The 13,826-nt window shown below is 45.8% G+C and overlaps 1 protein-coding gene across 1 annotated transcript in view; it reads left to right on the forward strand.

Moving 5' to 3' along the window:
- LOC311423904 (nucleoporin Nup37-like) overlaps positions 1–1,321 on the forward strand; it is a 31,133-nt gene extending 29,812 nt beyond the window's left edge. The window contains 2 exon segments of the mRNA XM_084498476.1: positions 20–113; positions 920–1,321. Of these exon segments, the coding sequence (XP_084354602.1) occupies positions 20–113; positions 920–1,033 (208 nt within the window). The 3' untranslated portion in view covers positions 1,034–1,321.
- Positions 1,322–13,826: the final 12,505 nt, after the last annotated feature.

Genomic DNA, 13,826 nt, shown 5'->3' on the forward strand with positions numbered 1-13,826 from the left:
ATGTTCATTTAATTCATAGGTGGTCTCGAGTGAATGAAAACCTGTTTGCAACCACTGGATATCCAGGAAAGACAACTACTCAACTGCTTGTTCATCATTTAGGACATCCCCAGGTAAATTTTGAATTCAGCTTTTGGATGGAATTGCATCTGTCCTTTTCAAATCAAACTCATAAATAGTTAAAAGCTGTAGCTAAAAACTAGCTCAAACCATCCAGAAATGCTGCTTGGTCATTTTTTTTAATTGTTTTTTTTTTTTTTTTTGTCTCGTCCATTCTAAAAAAATAAAACTCCCACACACTATTCAACCTGTTATTTAAAATGCAGTTTGATCTGTATATTGTATTTTACTTTGTCTCATTCATACAAAGAGAAAAAAAAATAGCTATTTATTTAATAAGTTCTTTTTTATTTGTAATTCTAAGGATGCAAAAATCATCTGGTTGTGTATTTTTGAGGTTTGAATTAGTAATGATCATATGTTCAGAGACAGTGCAAGTAAAGCACAGGAAGTATTTTGGTTTTGCTGATGTTAGTGTACATTTGCAAAGTTTACAAAAAAAATATTATTTGCAAACATAGTAGTTGTGAGTACACATAATAACAGGAAGTAATTTCATTACAACAATTTCTAGGTTTGAAAGCATGCACTAAAAATAACAATGTTAATAAAAACAATGAAAACAGGTAAATAGTTTGTTATCACAGAAGTTTTTGATTCATCGTCCTTAAGTGTAGTAAGTAGCTACTGGAACTGGGTAGCAGATAATCAGATTTTTCAGTGTGATTTCTATTGTGTTTTCACTGTGTTTATTAAGGAGTATTAGATATGTGGGGATTTGCTCATGTAACTTGGTCTGTGTGGTATAATAATCGCTCAGGGTAAGTTGTATTGATATTAGTCTTGTTCTTTTTTTAAGCCCATTCTTACTGGTACTGCAGCTGTAGGATCTGGACTGACATGGCACAGAACTCTTCCCTTATGTGCAGTTGGAGGAGACCATAAAATTTTCTTTTGGGTAACTGAAATGTAAAATAAGCATTTGCTTCCAATATTCATACATTTGACACTTTGTTACTTACCTTAAAATATACACGTTTTAAATGTTGTATTTAGTGTGAATTTATTTTTTAAAAGCTTTTTAAAGAGATTTTGTATCTGACAGTTGTTTTCAGAGAGTACCTACAGCAAGAACAGCTGTCTTTGCCTTAACTTTCTGTACCATCACTGTTCTATATGAAAGAAATACAATATGTAGTGTCTTAAAATGTTGTCTGTGCATGTGTTTGTTGAATAAAGTATTTCCACAAACTGGGAAGAAGCGAATGGTGTAATCATTATAACTAAGCAGTATTATTTCTATTAAGATAATGTAGGGTTTCAGTTCCAGTATACCAAACAGCTTGTGTTTTTTGTTTGTTTGTTGTTTTGTTCTTGTTGTTTTTTACAACCTTTTACAGGAAAATCAGAGTTTCAAAGTTCTCATTATTTATTTTTTCAAAAAGATGTTCTACTGCTGCCCACTTTAAAATATAAAATATATAAAGTTGTTCTGTAACATTTCTTCTCCTGGAAGTCACACTCCATTTTTCTGTATGTTCCTATACACATTTAAAATATGTTCCTTCTTTTTAATGTGTTATCTCTTAAGGTTTTTAAGTCACCTTGGACTGTGGACTAATTTAAAAAAAACAATCATTTTAACACAAAGTTTTTGAATATCTACAGACAAAAAAAAATCAAGCTTAACTGCTGTTTATTTGTAGATTTATCTGAGCTACCAGCAAACTAAAAGACATATTCCAATATGTTATCATTATTTATTTATATTTATCAATGTAAATATTTTTTTAGAAAAACTATTTAGTAATTAAATTGGTACAGTTAAAACCTGTAAGGTCTTTTTAACTTCAAGGTTGTCCTATGTAGTCTAAATTGAATTACCCTCTTCTAAACAGGAGAGATTTGCTGTATGTTGCCACCATTTGCTTCTGTGTGAACTTTCTTAATATTCAGTAAAAACGTGCCACAATACAAACAAACAAAAAGCAATAATTAGACTAGACTGGGAACTTCCATTTGTTTAGCTAGTAATGCCCCAATAAATCGTGATATAATTAGGCAACTGCAACAATCTGAAAGACCTTTTTTCACTTTATCCAGTGGGGTTCCCATCTGCTACAGCTTCATCATCAGGTATCCTTACTAAGGGAACAAAACCTGCAATTATCACTGAATTTACTTCTCCTAATTTTGGAGGAAAGTAACTCCAAATCCCAAATATAAAAAACTTCTATAGGTAGAAATGTGAGGAGTCTCTGGCGTTAATCTGTTTGGACAATAAAACTTTTGCAGTTCCAGTTGTCTTTTTTGTATTATTCTTAAATGGGGAAATCTCAGATTGAATTTGTATTTCGTCTCTCAAAAGGAAGTAGAAGCAACTGTTCTAACATCAATTTGATCGTTTTCCAGAAGAGACCAGCTCTCTAGGTTCTTAGCCATAGAGAGTAAAAGACTGGAAAATGTCTGCATGCCACATGCACCAAGGATGCTCTTCCTAATGATGACTTCTAACAGAAAGATAGGAGAGAGTAATTAAACAACAGCATTTTAATTATGGCAGACTCAGAAAGGGAATGTCACAGAATCACAGAATTGTAGGGGTTGGAAGGGCCCTCAGAGATCATCGGCCCAACCCCCCTCTGTAGTGGGTTTACGTGGCAAGGTTTTGGTAGCAGGGAGCCATAGGGGTGTTTCTGTGAGAAAGATCTAGAAGCTGCCCCATGTTTGGGAAGGGCCCCATTGTTTTCCAGATCTGAGCCAATAAGCGATGTTGTTTTGCGCCTCTGTGAGAGCATATTTAAGACAGGGAAAAAAAACGCTGCGCCAGACAGCAGCCGGGAGAGTCAAGGGAGTGAGAGAACAGCCTTGCAGGTGCCAAGGTCAGTGTAGAGGGAGGGGGAGAGGTGCTCCAGGCGCCGGAGCAGAAGTCCCCTGCGGCCTGTGGTGAGGACCATGGTGAAGCAGGATGTCCCCCTGCAGCCCATGGAGTACCACGGTGGAGCAGGGTTCCATGCTGCAGCCTGTGGAGGAGACCACGGCGGAGCAGGTGGCCCTGCACCAACGGAGGCTGCCGCCTGTGGAAGACCCCTGCCGGAGCAGATTCCGGGCCGGACCTGTAGCCCGTGGAGAGGAGACCACGCAGGAGCAGGTGATCTGGCAGGAGCTGCTGCCCGTAGGGGAGCCAGGTTGGAGCAGTTTTCTCCTGAGGGATGGACCCCGTGGTACAGACCCATATCTGGAGCAGTTCTGGAAGAGCTGCTGCCTGTGGGAAGCCCACGCCGGATCAGTTCATCAAGGACTGCATCCCGTGGGTGGGACCCCACAGCACAGGGGACGAGAGTGACCGAGAAGGAGCGGCAGAGAAGAAGTGCTGTAGACTGACCATAACCCCCATTCCCCATTCCCCTGCACCGCTCGGGGGGAGTAGGTGGAAGAGGGTGGATGGGGGGGAAGGTGCTTTTGGTTTGCTTTTTCCTTTGTTTTCTCACTTCTCTCGCTTGTTAGTAATAGGCAATAAGTCTTACTATCTCCTTATGCCGAGTCCGTTTTGCCCGTTACAATAATTATTGCATGATTTTCTAGTCCTTATCTCAACCCTTGAGCCCCTTTTCACATATTTTCTCCCCATTCCTCTTTGAGGAGGGGGAATGAGAGAGCGGCTGTGGTGGAGCTCGGCTGCCCACTCGAGCGGAACCATGACACCCTCCCAAAGCAGGTTCCCGAGAGCAGGTTGCCCAGGAAGGCATCCAGACGGGCCTTGAATATCTCCAAAGAAGGAGACTCCACAACCTCGCTGTGCAGCCTGTTCCAGTGCTCTGTCACCCTCACCGTGAAGTTCTTCCGCATGCTGCTGCGGAACTTCCTGTCATCCATGTTGTGGCCATTGCCCCTTGTTCTGTCCCCACAAAACAGGAAACTGGGATACCCTACAGGAAAAGAGCCACGGACTTCCTGGCTGACAACTGCAACATTTTTCAGGAAGCATTTCATCATTTAACCATTCTGCTTCCTACCTGGAAAAAAAAGAAATGCTCCTGTTAGTCCTGCACTGGTGAAGTATTTACAACCAGATGATGGCATGGAGAATGTGAAATATATGATAAAAAAAAATGAAAAAATGTTAAGTCTTTATGAATCACTGGAGTACTAAGTAGTACAGTCACTCTGTACTCTTTGCTCTCTTACTGCTATATGGAAGACTTACCGAAAATACCTAAAGAACATACCTAGAAATGACCTACAGAAAATAAAATATGATAACTTGGTAGATAGTCATCTTGCATGAAACCATACTGTGTTCTTACACACACGCCAAAACCACGATCTTCAGTCTTGATTAGTTAAATTCTGTACCAATATTTCTGAAGAGAAAACTGCTTGTTCAGAAATGAATGAGTTCCCCTTGATGTAACGCACTCCTGAGTGTTATTTCACAAAAAAAAAAAAAAAAAAAAGTTTTAGATTATTAAATTATAAACAAGGCTAATGTTTTAATGTGTAAGATAAACCAAAATACTATGGAAACAGTATTTCTGTGCAAAGTGATAGTTGCCTAATGGATATTTTTTTTTCCCCGTTCGCAATTAACAAAATGGGTACAATCATCTGGCCAAGCTTTTAGTTAGAAATGATGCTGCTACTATCTTGAGATAGCTGGAAGCAAGTTTTCCTAGAATAAGATAGTTCAGTTGGAACGGACCTTCAAAGATCGAGTCTAACTGTCTGACCTATTCAGGGCTAACCAAAAGTTAAAATGTATTCTTGAGGGCATTGCCCAAATGCCTCTGGAACATGGGATGGGAAGGGAAGGGAAGGGAAGGGAAGGGAAGGGAAGGGAAGGGAAGGGAAGGGAAGGGAAGGGAAGGGAAGGGAAGGGAAGGGAAGGGAAGGGAAGGGAAGGGAAGGGAAGGGAAGGGAAGGGAAGGGAAGGGAAGGGAAGGGAAGGGAAGGGAAGGGAAGGGAAGGGAAGGGAAGGGAAGGGAAGGGAAGGGAAGGGAAGGGAAGGGAAGGGAAGGGAAGGGAAGGGAAGGGAAGGGAAGGGAAGGGAAAAGCTGGGGGTCGGGGGTGGGGGGGAAAGGTGTAGTCCTTAATTGGATAAAACACTAGAATTAAACTGTAATGTAGAGATCTTGTTTGTATGATACACATATGTGAATTCGGCTTAAAGGTCTAAATTCAGGCTTCTCTCATGTTGCAGCAAAAAGAGGTTGGCCAAATACCTCTGCCTCCCACACTTAAGATATTTGTAACATTAATAAGATCCCCAATTCACCTTCAGGTGAATGCTTGCAAAGTTCACACTAAATTGGCAGGCAGTAACAACCTTTGATTTAATTTCTGAGCTAGCTTTTACGAAGAAGCTGAGAAACCAATGGCTTTGGAGAGTCCAAACCTGAAAAAACAGAGAACAGAGTTCAGAAGCTATGAGAAGAGACATATTGAGCCTTTACTCTTTTAAGAATATTATAATGGATACAAATTTGAGAAGTATTTTAAATTATAAAACCCCATTCCTTTAACATGCCAAATACCATTGCTTTGGATCTTCTGCTGTGAGTCTTGGGGAAAATCAAGTAAAGAGATGTCCTGGTTTCAGCCAGGATTGGGTTCTTTTTCTTCATAGGGGATGGTATGTGCATGTTTTGGATTTAGGAGAAAAGAAATGCTGATAACACACGGACGTTTCAGTTGTTGCAGAGTAGTGCTTACACAGAGCCAAGGACTTGTCAACTTTCTCATGCTGCCCTGCCAGCAAGGAGGCTGGGGATGCACCAGGAAATGAGGCTCCGTATGCATTTTCTAGGGTCCTATTTTAAATTCCTCTCAGATTCTGGGTAGGGATATATTTAGGGTGGTTCAGAAAGAGCGAACACAAAGAGTCCAGTTGCATGTGGGGATGCGTAAAGGCTCCCCTGGCAAGTTGAGTTGTACCCAAAGTCTTCCGATGGGGGCACTTTTTGATGGCAGAAAAGGGGCTCCGTTTGCATTTTCTGGGGTCCTATTTGTAATTTGTCTCAGTGTTCTGAGTAGGGATACATTTAGGGTTGTTCAGTAAGAGCGAACACATAGAGTCCAGTTGCAAGTGGGGATGCGTAAAGGCTCCCCTGGCAAGTTCGGTTGTACCCAAAGGCTTCCAATGGGGGCTTCTTTTGATGGGAGAAAGGGGCTCCGTACGCCCTTTCTGGAGTCCTATTTTAAATTCATCTCAGTGTTCCGGTTAGGGATACTTTTAGGGTTGTTCGGAAAAAGTGAACACAGAGAGTCCAGTTGCATGTGGGGATGCGTAAAGGCTCCCCTGGCAAGTTGAGTTGTACCCAAAGTCTTCCGATGGGGGCACTTTTTGATGGCAGAAAAGGGGCTCCGTTTGCATTTTCTGGGGTCCTATTTGTAATTTGTCTCAGTGTTCTGAGTAGGGATACATTTAGGGTTGTTCAGTAAGAGCGAACACATAGAGTCCAGTTGCAAGTGGGGATGCGTAAAGGCTCCCCTGGCAAGTTCGGTTGTACCCAAAGGCTTCCAATGGGGGCTTCTTTTGATGGGAGAAAGGGGCTCCGTACGCCCTTTCTGGAGTCCTATTTTAAATTCATCTCAGTGTTCCGGTTAGGGATACTTTTAGGGTTGTTTGGAAAAAGTGAACACAGAGAGTCCAGTTGAATGTGGGGCTGCATAAAGGCTCCCCTGGGGAGATAAATGGTATCCTAAGTCTTCTGATGGGGGCACTGTTTGATGCGAGTAAGGAGTTTCGTACGCATCTCGGTGATCCTGTTTTAAATTAGTCTCTGTGTTCCAAGTTTAGAGTTGTTCAGAAAGAGCGAACACAGAGAGTCCAATTGCATAAGGGTCTTCGTATTGGCTCCCCTGGGGAGTTCAATTGTACCCAAAGGCTTCCGGTGGGGGCACTTTTTGATGGCAGAAAGGGGCTCCGTTCGCGTTTTCTGGGGTCCTATTTTAAATTTGTCTCAATGTTCCACGTAGGGTTATTTTTAGGGCTGCTCAGAAAAAGTGAACACAGAGAGTCCAGTTGCATGTGGGGATGCGTAAAGGCTCCCCTGGGGAGTTCAATAGTACTGAAAGTCTTCTGTTGAGGGCACTTTTTGATGGGAGAAAGGTGCTCTGTACGCGTTTTCTGGGGTCCTATTTTAAATCCGTATCAGTGTCCCAGGTAGGGTTACGTTTAGGGTTGTTCGGAAAAAGCGAACACAAAGAGTCCAGTTGCATGTGTAGTTCCATAAAGGCTCCCCTGGGGAGTTCAGTTGTACCCAAAGGATTCCGTTGGGGGCACTTTTTGAACAGAGAATGTATCACCATACATATTTTCAGGGGTCCTATTTTAAATTTGTCTAATTGTTCTGGTTAGGGTTACATTTAGGGTTGTTTGGAAAAAGCGAACACAGAGAGTCCAATAGCATGTGGGGCTCTGTAAAGACTCCCATGGGGAGTTCAGTTTTACCCAAAGTCTTTAAGCAGCCCCTTAAATACCCAGTGGAACGTTTATGCAACTACGCATGCAACTGGACTCTCTGTATTCGCTCTTTCCGAACAACTCTAAATGTATCCCTAACCGGAACACTGAGACAAATTTAAAATAGGACCTCAGAAAATGCATAAGGCGACACATTTTTCATTCAAAAAGTGCCCCCAGTGGAAGACTTTCGGTACACCTGAACTCCCTAGGGGAGCCTTTACACAAATACACATGCAACTGGACGCTCTGTGTTCGCTTTTACTGAACAACTCTAAATGTATCCCTACTCGGGACACTGAGATGAATTTAAAATAGGACCCCAGAAAACGCATACAGAACCCCTTTCTCCCATCAAAAGAAGCCCTCTTCGGAAGACTTTGGGTACAACTGAGCTCCCCAGGGGAGCCTTTACGCATCCCCACATGCAACTGGACTCTCTGTGTTCGCTTTTTCTGAACAAACCTAAATGTATCCCTACCCGGAACACTGAGACGAATTTAAAATAGGACCCCATAACATGCATATGGAGCCCCTTTCTCCCATTAAAAAAAAAAAAAAAAAAAAAAAAGCCTTTATCAGAATTCTTTGGGTACAACTGAACTTCCCAGGGGAGCCTTTACGCAGCCCCACATGTAACTGGACTCTCTGTGTTCGCTCTTTCTGAACAACCCTAAACGTAACCCTAAATGGGACATTGAGACAAATTTAAAAAAGGACCCCGGAAAATGCATATGGAGCTCCTTTCTCCCATCAAAAACTGCCCTCAAAGGAAGACTTTCAGTACAACTGAACTCCCCAGGGGAGCCTTTACGCATCCAGACATTGAACTGGACTCTCTGTGTTTGGCTGCTCCCCAGAGTTGGTGCCCAGAGCTGATCCAGGGCGCCGCTCTTTGGTGCTGGTCTGCCGCTGCTTCAGGGAACTCACTGTGGTTCACCAGCATGGATTCACCACGGCACCTGGCAGCTCTCAGGGGACTGGCTGGCTGGGGGGTCTGCAGCGGCGTGCGGGACCCACCGGTGTGTCGCCTTTTTTGGAGGTTCCACCTCCATTCCCGTAGAGTCTGTCGTGGCTCTTCGCTGCGGTTCTGACACCACACGGTGTCAGAAATGCCACGGATGCTCAGCAGGGTTCCACCACCACTCCTGGAGAGCCCAACATGGCTCTTTGGTGCAGGTCGCCATGGTGGTCCGCTGCAGCGCCCAGAGGACCACTGCAGCTTTCCAACAGGGGTCTGCAGCACTCACGCCAGGGGATCTGCTGCAGCTGTCTGGCAGGGGTCTGACACCGTGCCTGAGAGATCACAGCAGCTCATCAGCAAGGGTCAGCCACTGCGCCCGAAGGCCCATCAGGGTTTGCAAAGCAGGGGGCCATCACCGCATCCAGGGGCCCCACGGAGGATTGCGGAAGGGTGATTCCAATCTCGCACACAGGGTCTTGACAGGCCTTGCAGAGGGGGGGTCACCAGTGTGCAAGGGGCCCTGTTCTGCCTCATGGGGTGGGGGGGGTCAGCTGCAGCGACCGAGGTCCTGCTGGTTCTCACAGAGAGGGGTCTGCCACTGCACTGCGGACCCGCCAGTGCTCATAGAGGGTGGTCCACTGGTGTCCATGGGGGTTCCACCGGGGCTCGCAGGGGGGGTTCACCAGTGCGCCCAGGGACCCACCAGTTTTTGAAGGGAGGTGTCCACTGGTACGCCCATGGGCCCGATGGGGCTTGCAAGGGGGGGGAGTCCTGCTGGAGCTCACAAGGGGGGTCCACCACTGCGCCTGGGGGCCCACCAAGGTTCACAGGGGGGATCCACCACCGCACTGGGTGCCCGCTACGGCTTGAAGGAGGGGGAGGGGTACATAGAGGAGGGGCATCGAAGGCCTGCTGGGGCTTGCAGGGGGCAACTGCCGGCATGCCCAGGGTCCTGTGGTGGTTTGCTGGTGTGAATTCACCACCACACTACGGCCCGTGCAGGCTCTTGTGGGAGTCCTCCAGTGTGCCCAGGGGTCCACTGGAGTTTGCAGGGGGTGTGTGACGCCACACTGGGGGCCTGCCGGGGCTCAAAGGGTCGTGACGTGGCCCAGGGGTGTGACGGGGGTCGCCAGCATGGGTCTGCCACCACGCCCAGGGACCAGAAAGGGGACCCACCAGGGGTTGCCGCCAGGGGTCCGCTGCCATGCCCCATGGCCCATAGGGGGTTGCCAGTGGGTGTGTGCTGCTGCGCCCAGGAGCCCACCGATGTTTGCTGCTAGGCTTCTGTTGCCACGCCCAGTGACCTGCTGGGGGTTGCCGCCGGAAATTTGCCTCTGCACTCAGGGGTCTGCTGGGGATCGCCAGCAGGGGTCCGGTGCCATGCCAGGTACCCGCCAGGGGTCGCTGCCAGTGTCCGCCACTGCGCAGGGGGGCCTGCCGGGAGTCACTGCCTGGTGTCCACCAAACTTTTTCTAAAGTACAATCAGGTGGAGGCAGAGGGAACTACTGGGCATACAGGAACCTCCAAAATTGGCTAAAATTCTCAGGGATCTACCCTAGAGGTATCCAAGTTTAGGACCAACAAAGAAAAAAAATCTCGGAAGAGATTTTTGGAAGAAAAAAAAAAATCTTGGAAGAAGCCAAAACCGTTGCAGAAGCATGCCAAGGTGAGAAGGCAAGGGTAGCTACCAGGCTGTCCTGGTTTCAGTTAGGACAGAGTTAAATCCTCCTAGTAGCTGGTAGGGTGCCATGTTTTAGATTAGGACGAGAAGAGGGCTGATAACATGCTGACATGATGGGTCCTGTCATATTGTGGGAAAGCATCCGAGATGGAAAGCTGCTGTATGGAGTCCTACACGACCAGTTGCAGAAGCTGCTGAGGGAGAAGGTGAATCGAGTCAGTTCGCAGAAGTGAAAGCCATCCAGCCATCCAGCTGTCTTTAGATATTGCTGAATGAGAGAAGTGGCCAGTCCTCTATCTCTACACTGATTCATGGATGGTAGCAAATGCCCTGTGGGGGTGGTTACAGCAATGGAAGTAGAACAACTGGCAGCGCAGGGGCAAACCCATCTGGGCTGCTGCATTGTGGCAAGATATTGCTGCCTGGGTGGAGAACCTGTTTGTAAAGGTACACCACATAGATGCTCTTGTGCCCAAGAATTGGCCTACTGAAGAATATCAAAACAACCAGCAGGTGGATCAGGCTGCTAAGATTGAAGTGGTCAGGTGGACCTGGACTGGCAACATAAATGTGAATTCTTTATAGCTCAATGGGCCCATAACACCTCAGGCCATCAAGGTGGAGATGCAACATACAGATGGGCTCGTGATGGAGGGGTGGACCTGACCGTGGACACTATAGCACAGGTTATTCATGATTGTGAAACATGTGCTGCAATCAAGCAAGCCAAACAGTCAAAGCCTCTTTGGTATGGAGGATGATGGCTGAAATATAAATAAGGAGAGGCCTGGCAGATTGATTAAATCACACTCCCTCAAACCCACAACGGCAAGCGCCACATACTTAGAATGTCAGAAGAAACCAACAGATGGCTGGAAACATATCCTGTGCCTCATGCGACTGCCCAGAACACTATCCTGGGCCTTGAAAAGCAACTCCTATGGCGACATGGCACCCCAGAAAGCATTGAGTCAGACAATGGGACTCATTTCCAAAACAACCTTATAGACACTTGGGCCAAAGAACATGGTATTGAGTGGGTGTATCACATCCCCTATCATGCACCAGCCTCCGAGAAAGTTGAACGATACAATGGACTGTTAAAGACTTAAAAGATCTTGTTAAAGATCCGAGTTTAGGATCCAGAAAGAAAAAACCTCACTTGGAGGAAGCCAAAACTGTTGCAGAAGCATGCCAAGGTGAGAAGACAAGGGTAGCTACCAGGCATACACCTATCTCTAAAATTGGTGTCTTAAACTTCTCGTGCCTTCTCAAAGCTGGTGAAGGGTCTGGAACACAAGTCTTATGAGGAGTGGTTGAGGGAACTGGGGTTGTTTAGTCTATGACTAGTGATAAGACAAGAGGGAATGGCCTCAAGTTGTACCGCGGAAGTTCAGGTTGGAAATTTGGAGACATTTTTCTCAGCAAGAGTGGTCAGGCATTGGAAAGCATTGCCTAGGGAGGTGGTGGAGTCACCATCCCTCGGGGGATGTTTAAGGAAAGGCTGGATGTGTTACTTAAGGACATGGTTTAGTGGATCATATTGGTGTTAGGGGGATGTTTGGACCAGATGATCTTGGAGGTCTTTTCCAACCTTAAATATTCTCTGATTCTATGATTACAGGCAGCTCTACCATATGCATCCACTGGACAGAGCAGAGAGCCCTCTGTCTCTGCAGAGTCCTGACCAAGGCATTAGATGAACATGGGAGAGACACATTTATCCAAGAGAGATGAGTGGGATTGGCAGCACCCGTGCAGAGTTCCCTCCAGACCCTGACTGGCAAGACCAATTTGGGATAAAAGTCTCAGAAAGAATTTGTGTCTCTGACAGCCGTTCAGGAGCAGTCAGTCAGCCATCATGTGCTGTCTCTCTCCTCTGGTATGAACTGAAATGGCTGCACAGTGAAAGCTGCCACATCTTGTGGCATATTGTGACCCACAGTGCTGCTAGGCAACTGCCACATCCCACTGCAGGGCTGACTGCTGCAGGCTCAGTCACCCTCAAGCCAGAGCTGGCCCCAGCCCAGACCTGCTACTCCCAACAGAGTCCTGGGGCACCAGCTCATGTGGGCTCGAACTGGATGGTCTTTAAGATCCCTTCCAACACAAGACCACTGTCTGACTCTATTCTTTCTGGGGTGCCATGTCGCCATAGGACTTGCTTTTCAAGGCCCAAGATAGTGTTCCAGGCAGTGGCATGAGGCACAGGATAAGTTTCCAGTCATCTGGTGGTTGCTTCTACCATTGTAAGTACATGGCGCTTGCCATTGCAGGTTTGAGGGAGTGTGATGTAATCAATCTGCCATGATTGCTATATACCATAGATTAAAATGGTGATTAATTAGAATGTATTGCAAAGAGTGTAACCTGAGCATGATATAAATGGTATGGAATAAGGGGTGGATATATGTCCTGGTTTCAGTTAGGACAGGGTTAATTTTCCTCCTAGTAGCTGGTAGGGTGCTATGTTTTGGATTAGGATGAGAAGAGGGCTGATAACATGCTGACATTTTAATTGTTGAAGAGCAATGCTTACACCAAGCCAAGGATGTTTCAGCTTCTCGCTCTGTCCTGCCAGTGGGCAGGCTGTGGTTGCAGCAGGAGCTGGGAGAGGACAGACCCGGGACAGCTGACCCAAACTGGCCAAAGGGGTATTCCATACCACCTGACATCATGCTAAACAATATATAGGGGTGGCTAGCCGGGGGGGAGGGCCAGGCTGCTCGGGGTTAGGCTGGGCATCAGTCAGCAGGTGGTGAGCAATTGCATTGTGTATCACTTGTTTCGTACACATTATTAGTAGTAGTACTATTATCATCATTATTGCTATTATTATTATTATTGTTATTAATATTTCCTGTCTTAATAAAATGTCTTTATCTCAACTCACTGGCTTCACTTTCCCATTTCTCTCCCCCATCCCAGAGAGGGAGGGAGGAGGGTGAGTGAACGGCTGTGTGGTGTTTAGCTGTCAGCCAGGTTAAACCACAACACCATCCTATGAGCGAGGCACCGCACAAGGAAAATGGGGTGGGGTGCTGATGTCTGACAAAAGCAAAGAAACCAAAAAAACAAAGAGGAGGATTCAAACTAACAAAACTAGTAGGATTGAAGGAAAGACCAACAAAAGAAAACATCCTAATGAAAACAAACAAACAAACACAACCAAATCAAACAAACAAAAAATGGCTATTCCATTGTTGCAGGGTTAGGAACCTACACCGATAGACACAAATATACTAGAGCAACAGCCTTGGAGGAGTCTGAGGCAGCAACCTGAGATTTCACCTCTGTTCAGAACATGCCAAGAAGAAAGGCTCCATGACGTATTTGGAAAGAGCCATACGGGGCAAACAGGACCAGACTTCAACAGATGGAGAAAAAAATGGGAACCTCCGTGCAATTTCAGCTAATCCATGAGAGTTACAGGACATGCAGAGACACACAGGTAACAAATAGCAAAAGGCAGTAACTAGAAAAGAGACATAAGCTTCAATCCTGTACGAATCTGCACTTTCTAAGCAGGATTTCAGCTTCTGATCAGAAATTGCAAACTAACCTCCAGAAGAGCCAAAAATCCTCAGTTAGCACAGCTTTGATGCAAGCTAATAATATACAAAACATAATAATTAAGTGATTCCTATCAGTGTAG

This window comes from Aythya ferina, assembly GCF_964211825.1.
Source record: "Aythya ferina genome assembly, chromosome: 26".
NCBI classification, from domain to species: domain Eukaryota; kingdom Metazoa; phylum Chordata; class Aves; order Anseriformes; family Anatidae; genus Aythya; species Aythya ferina.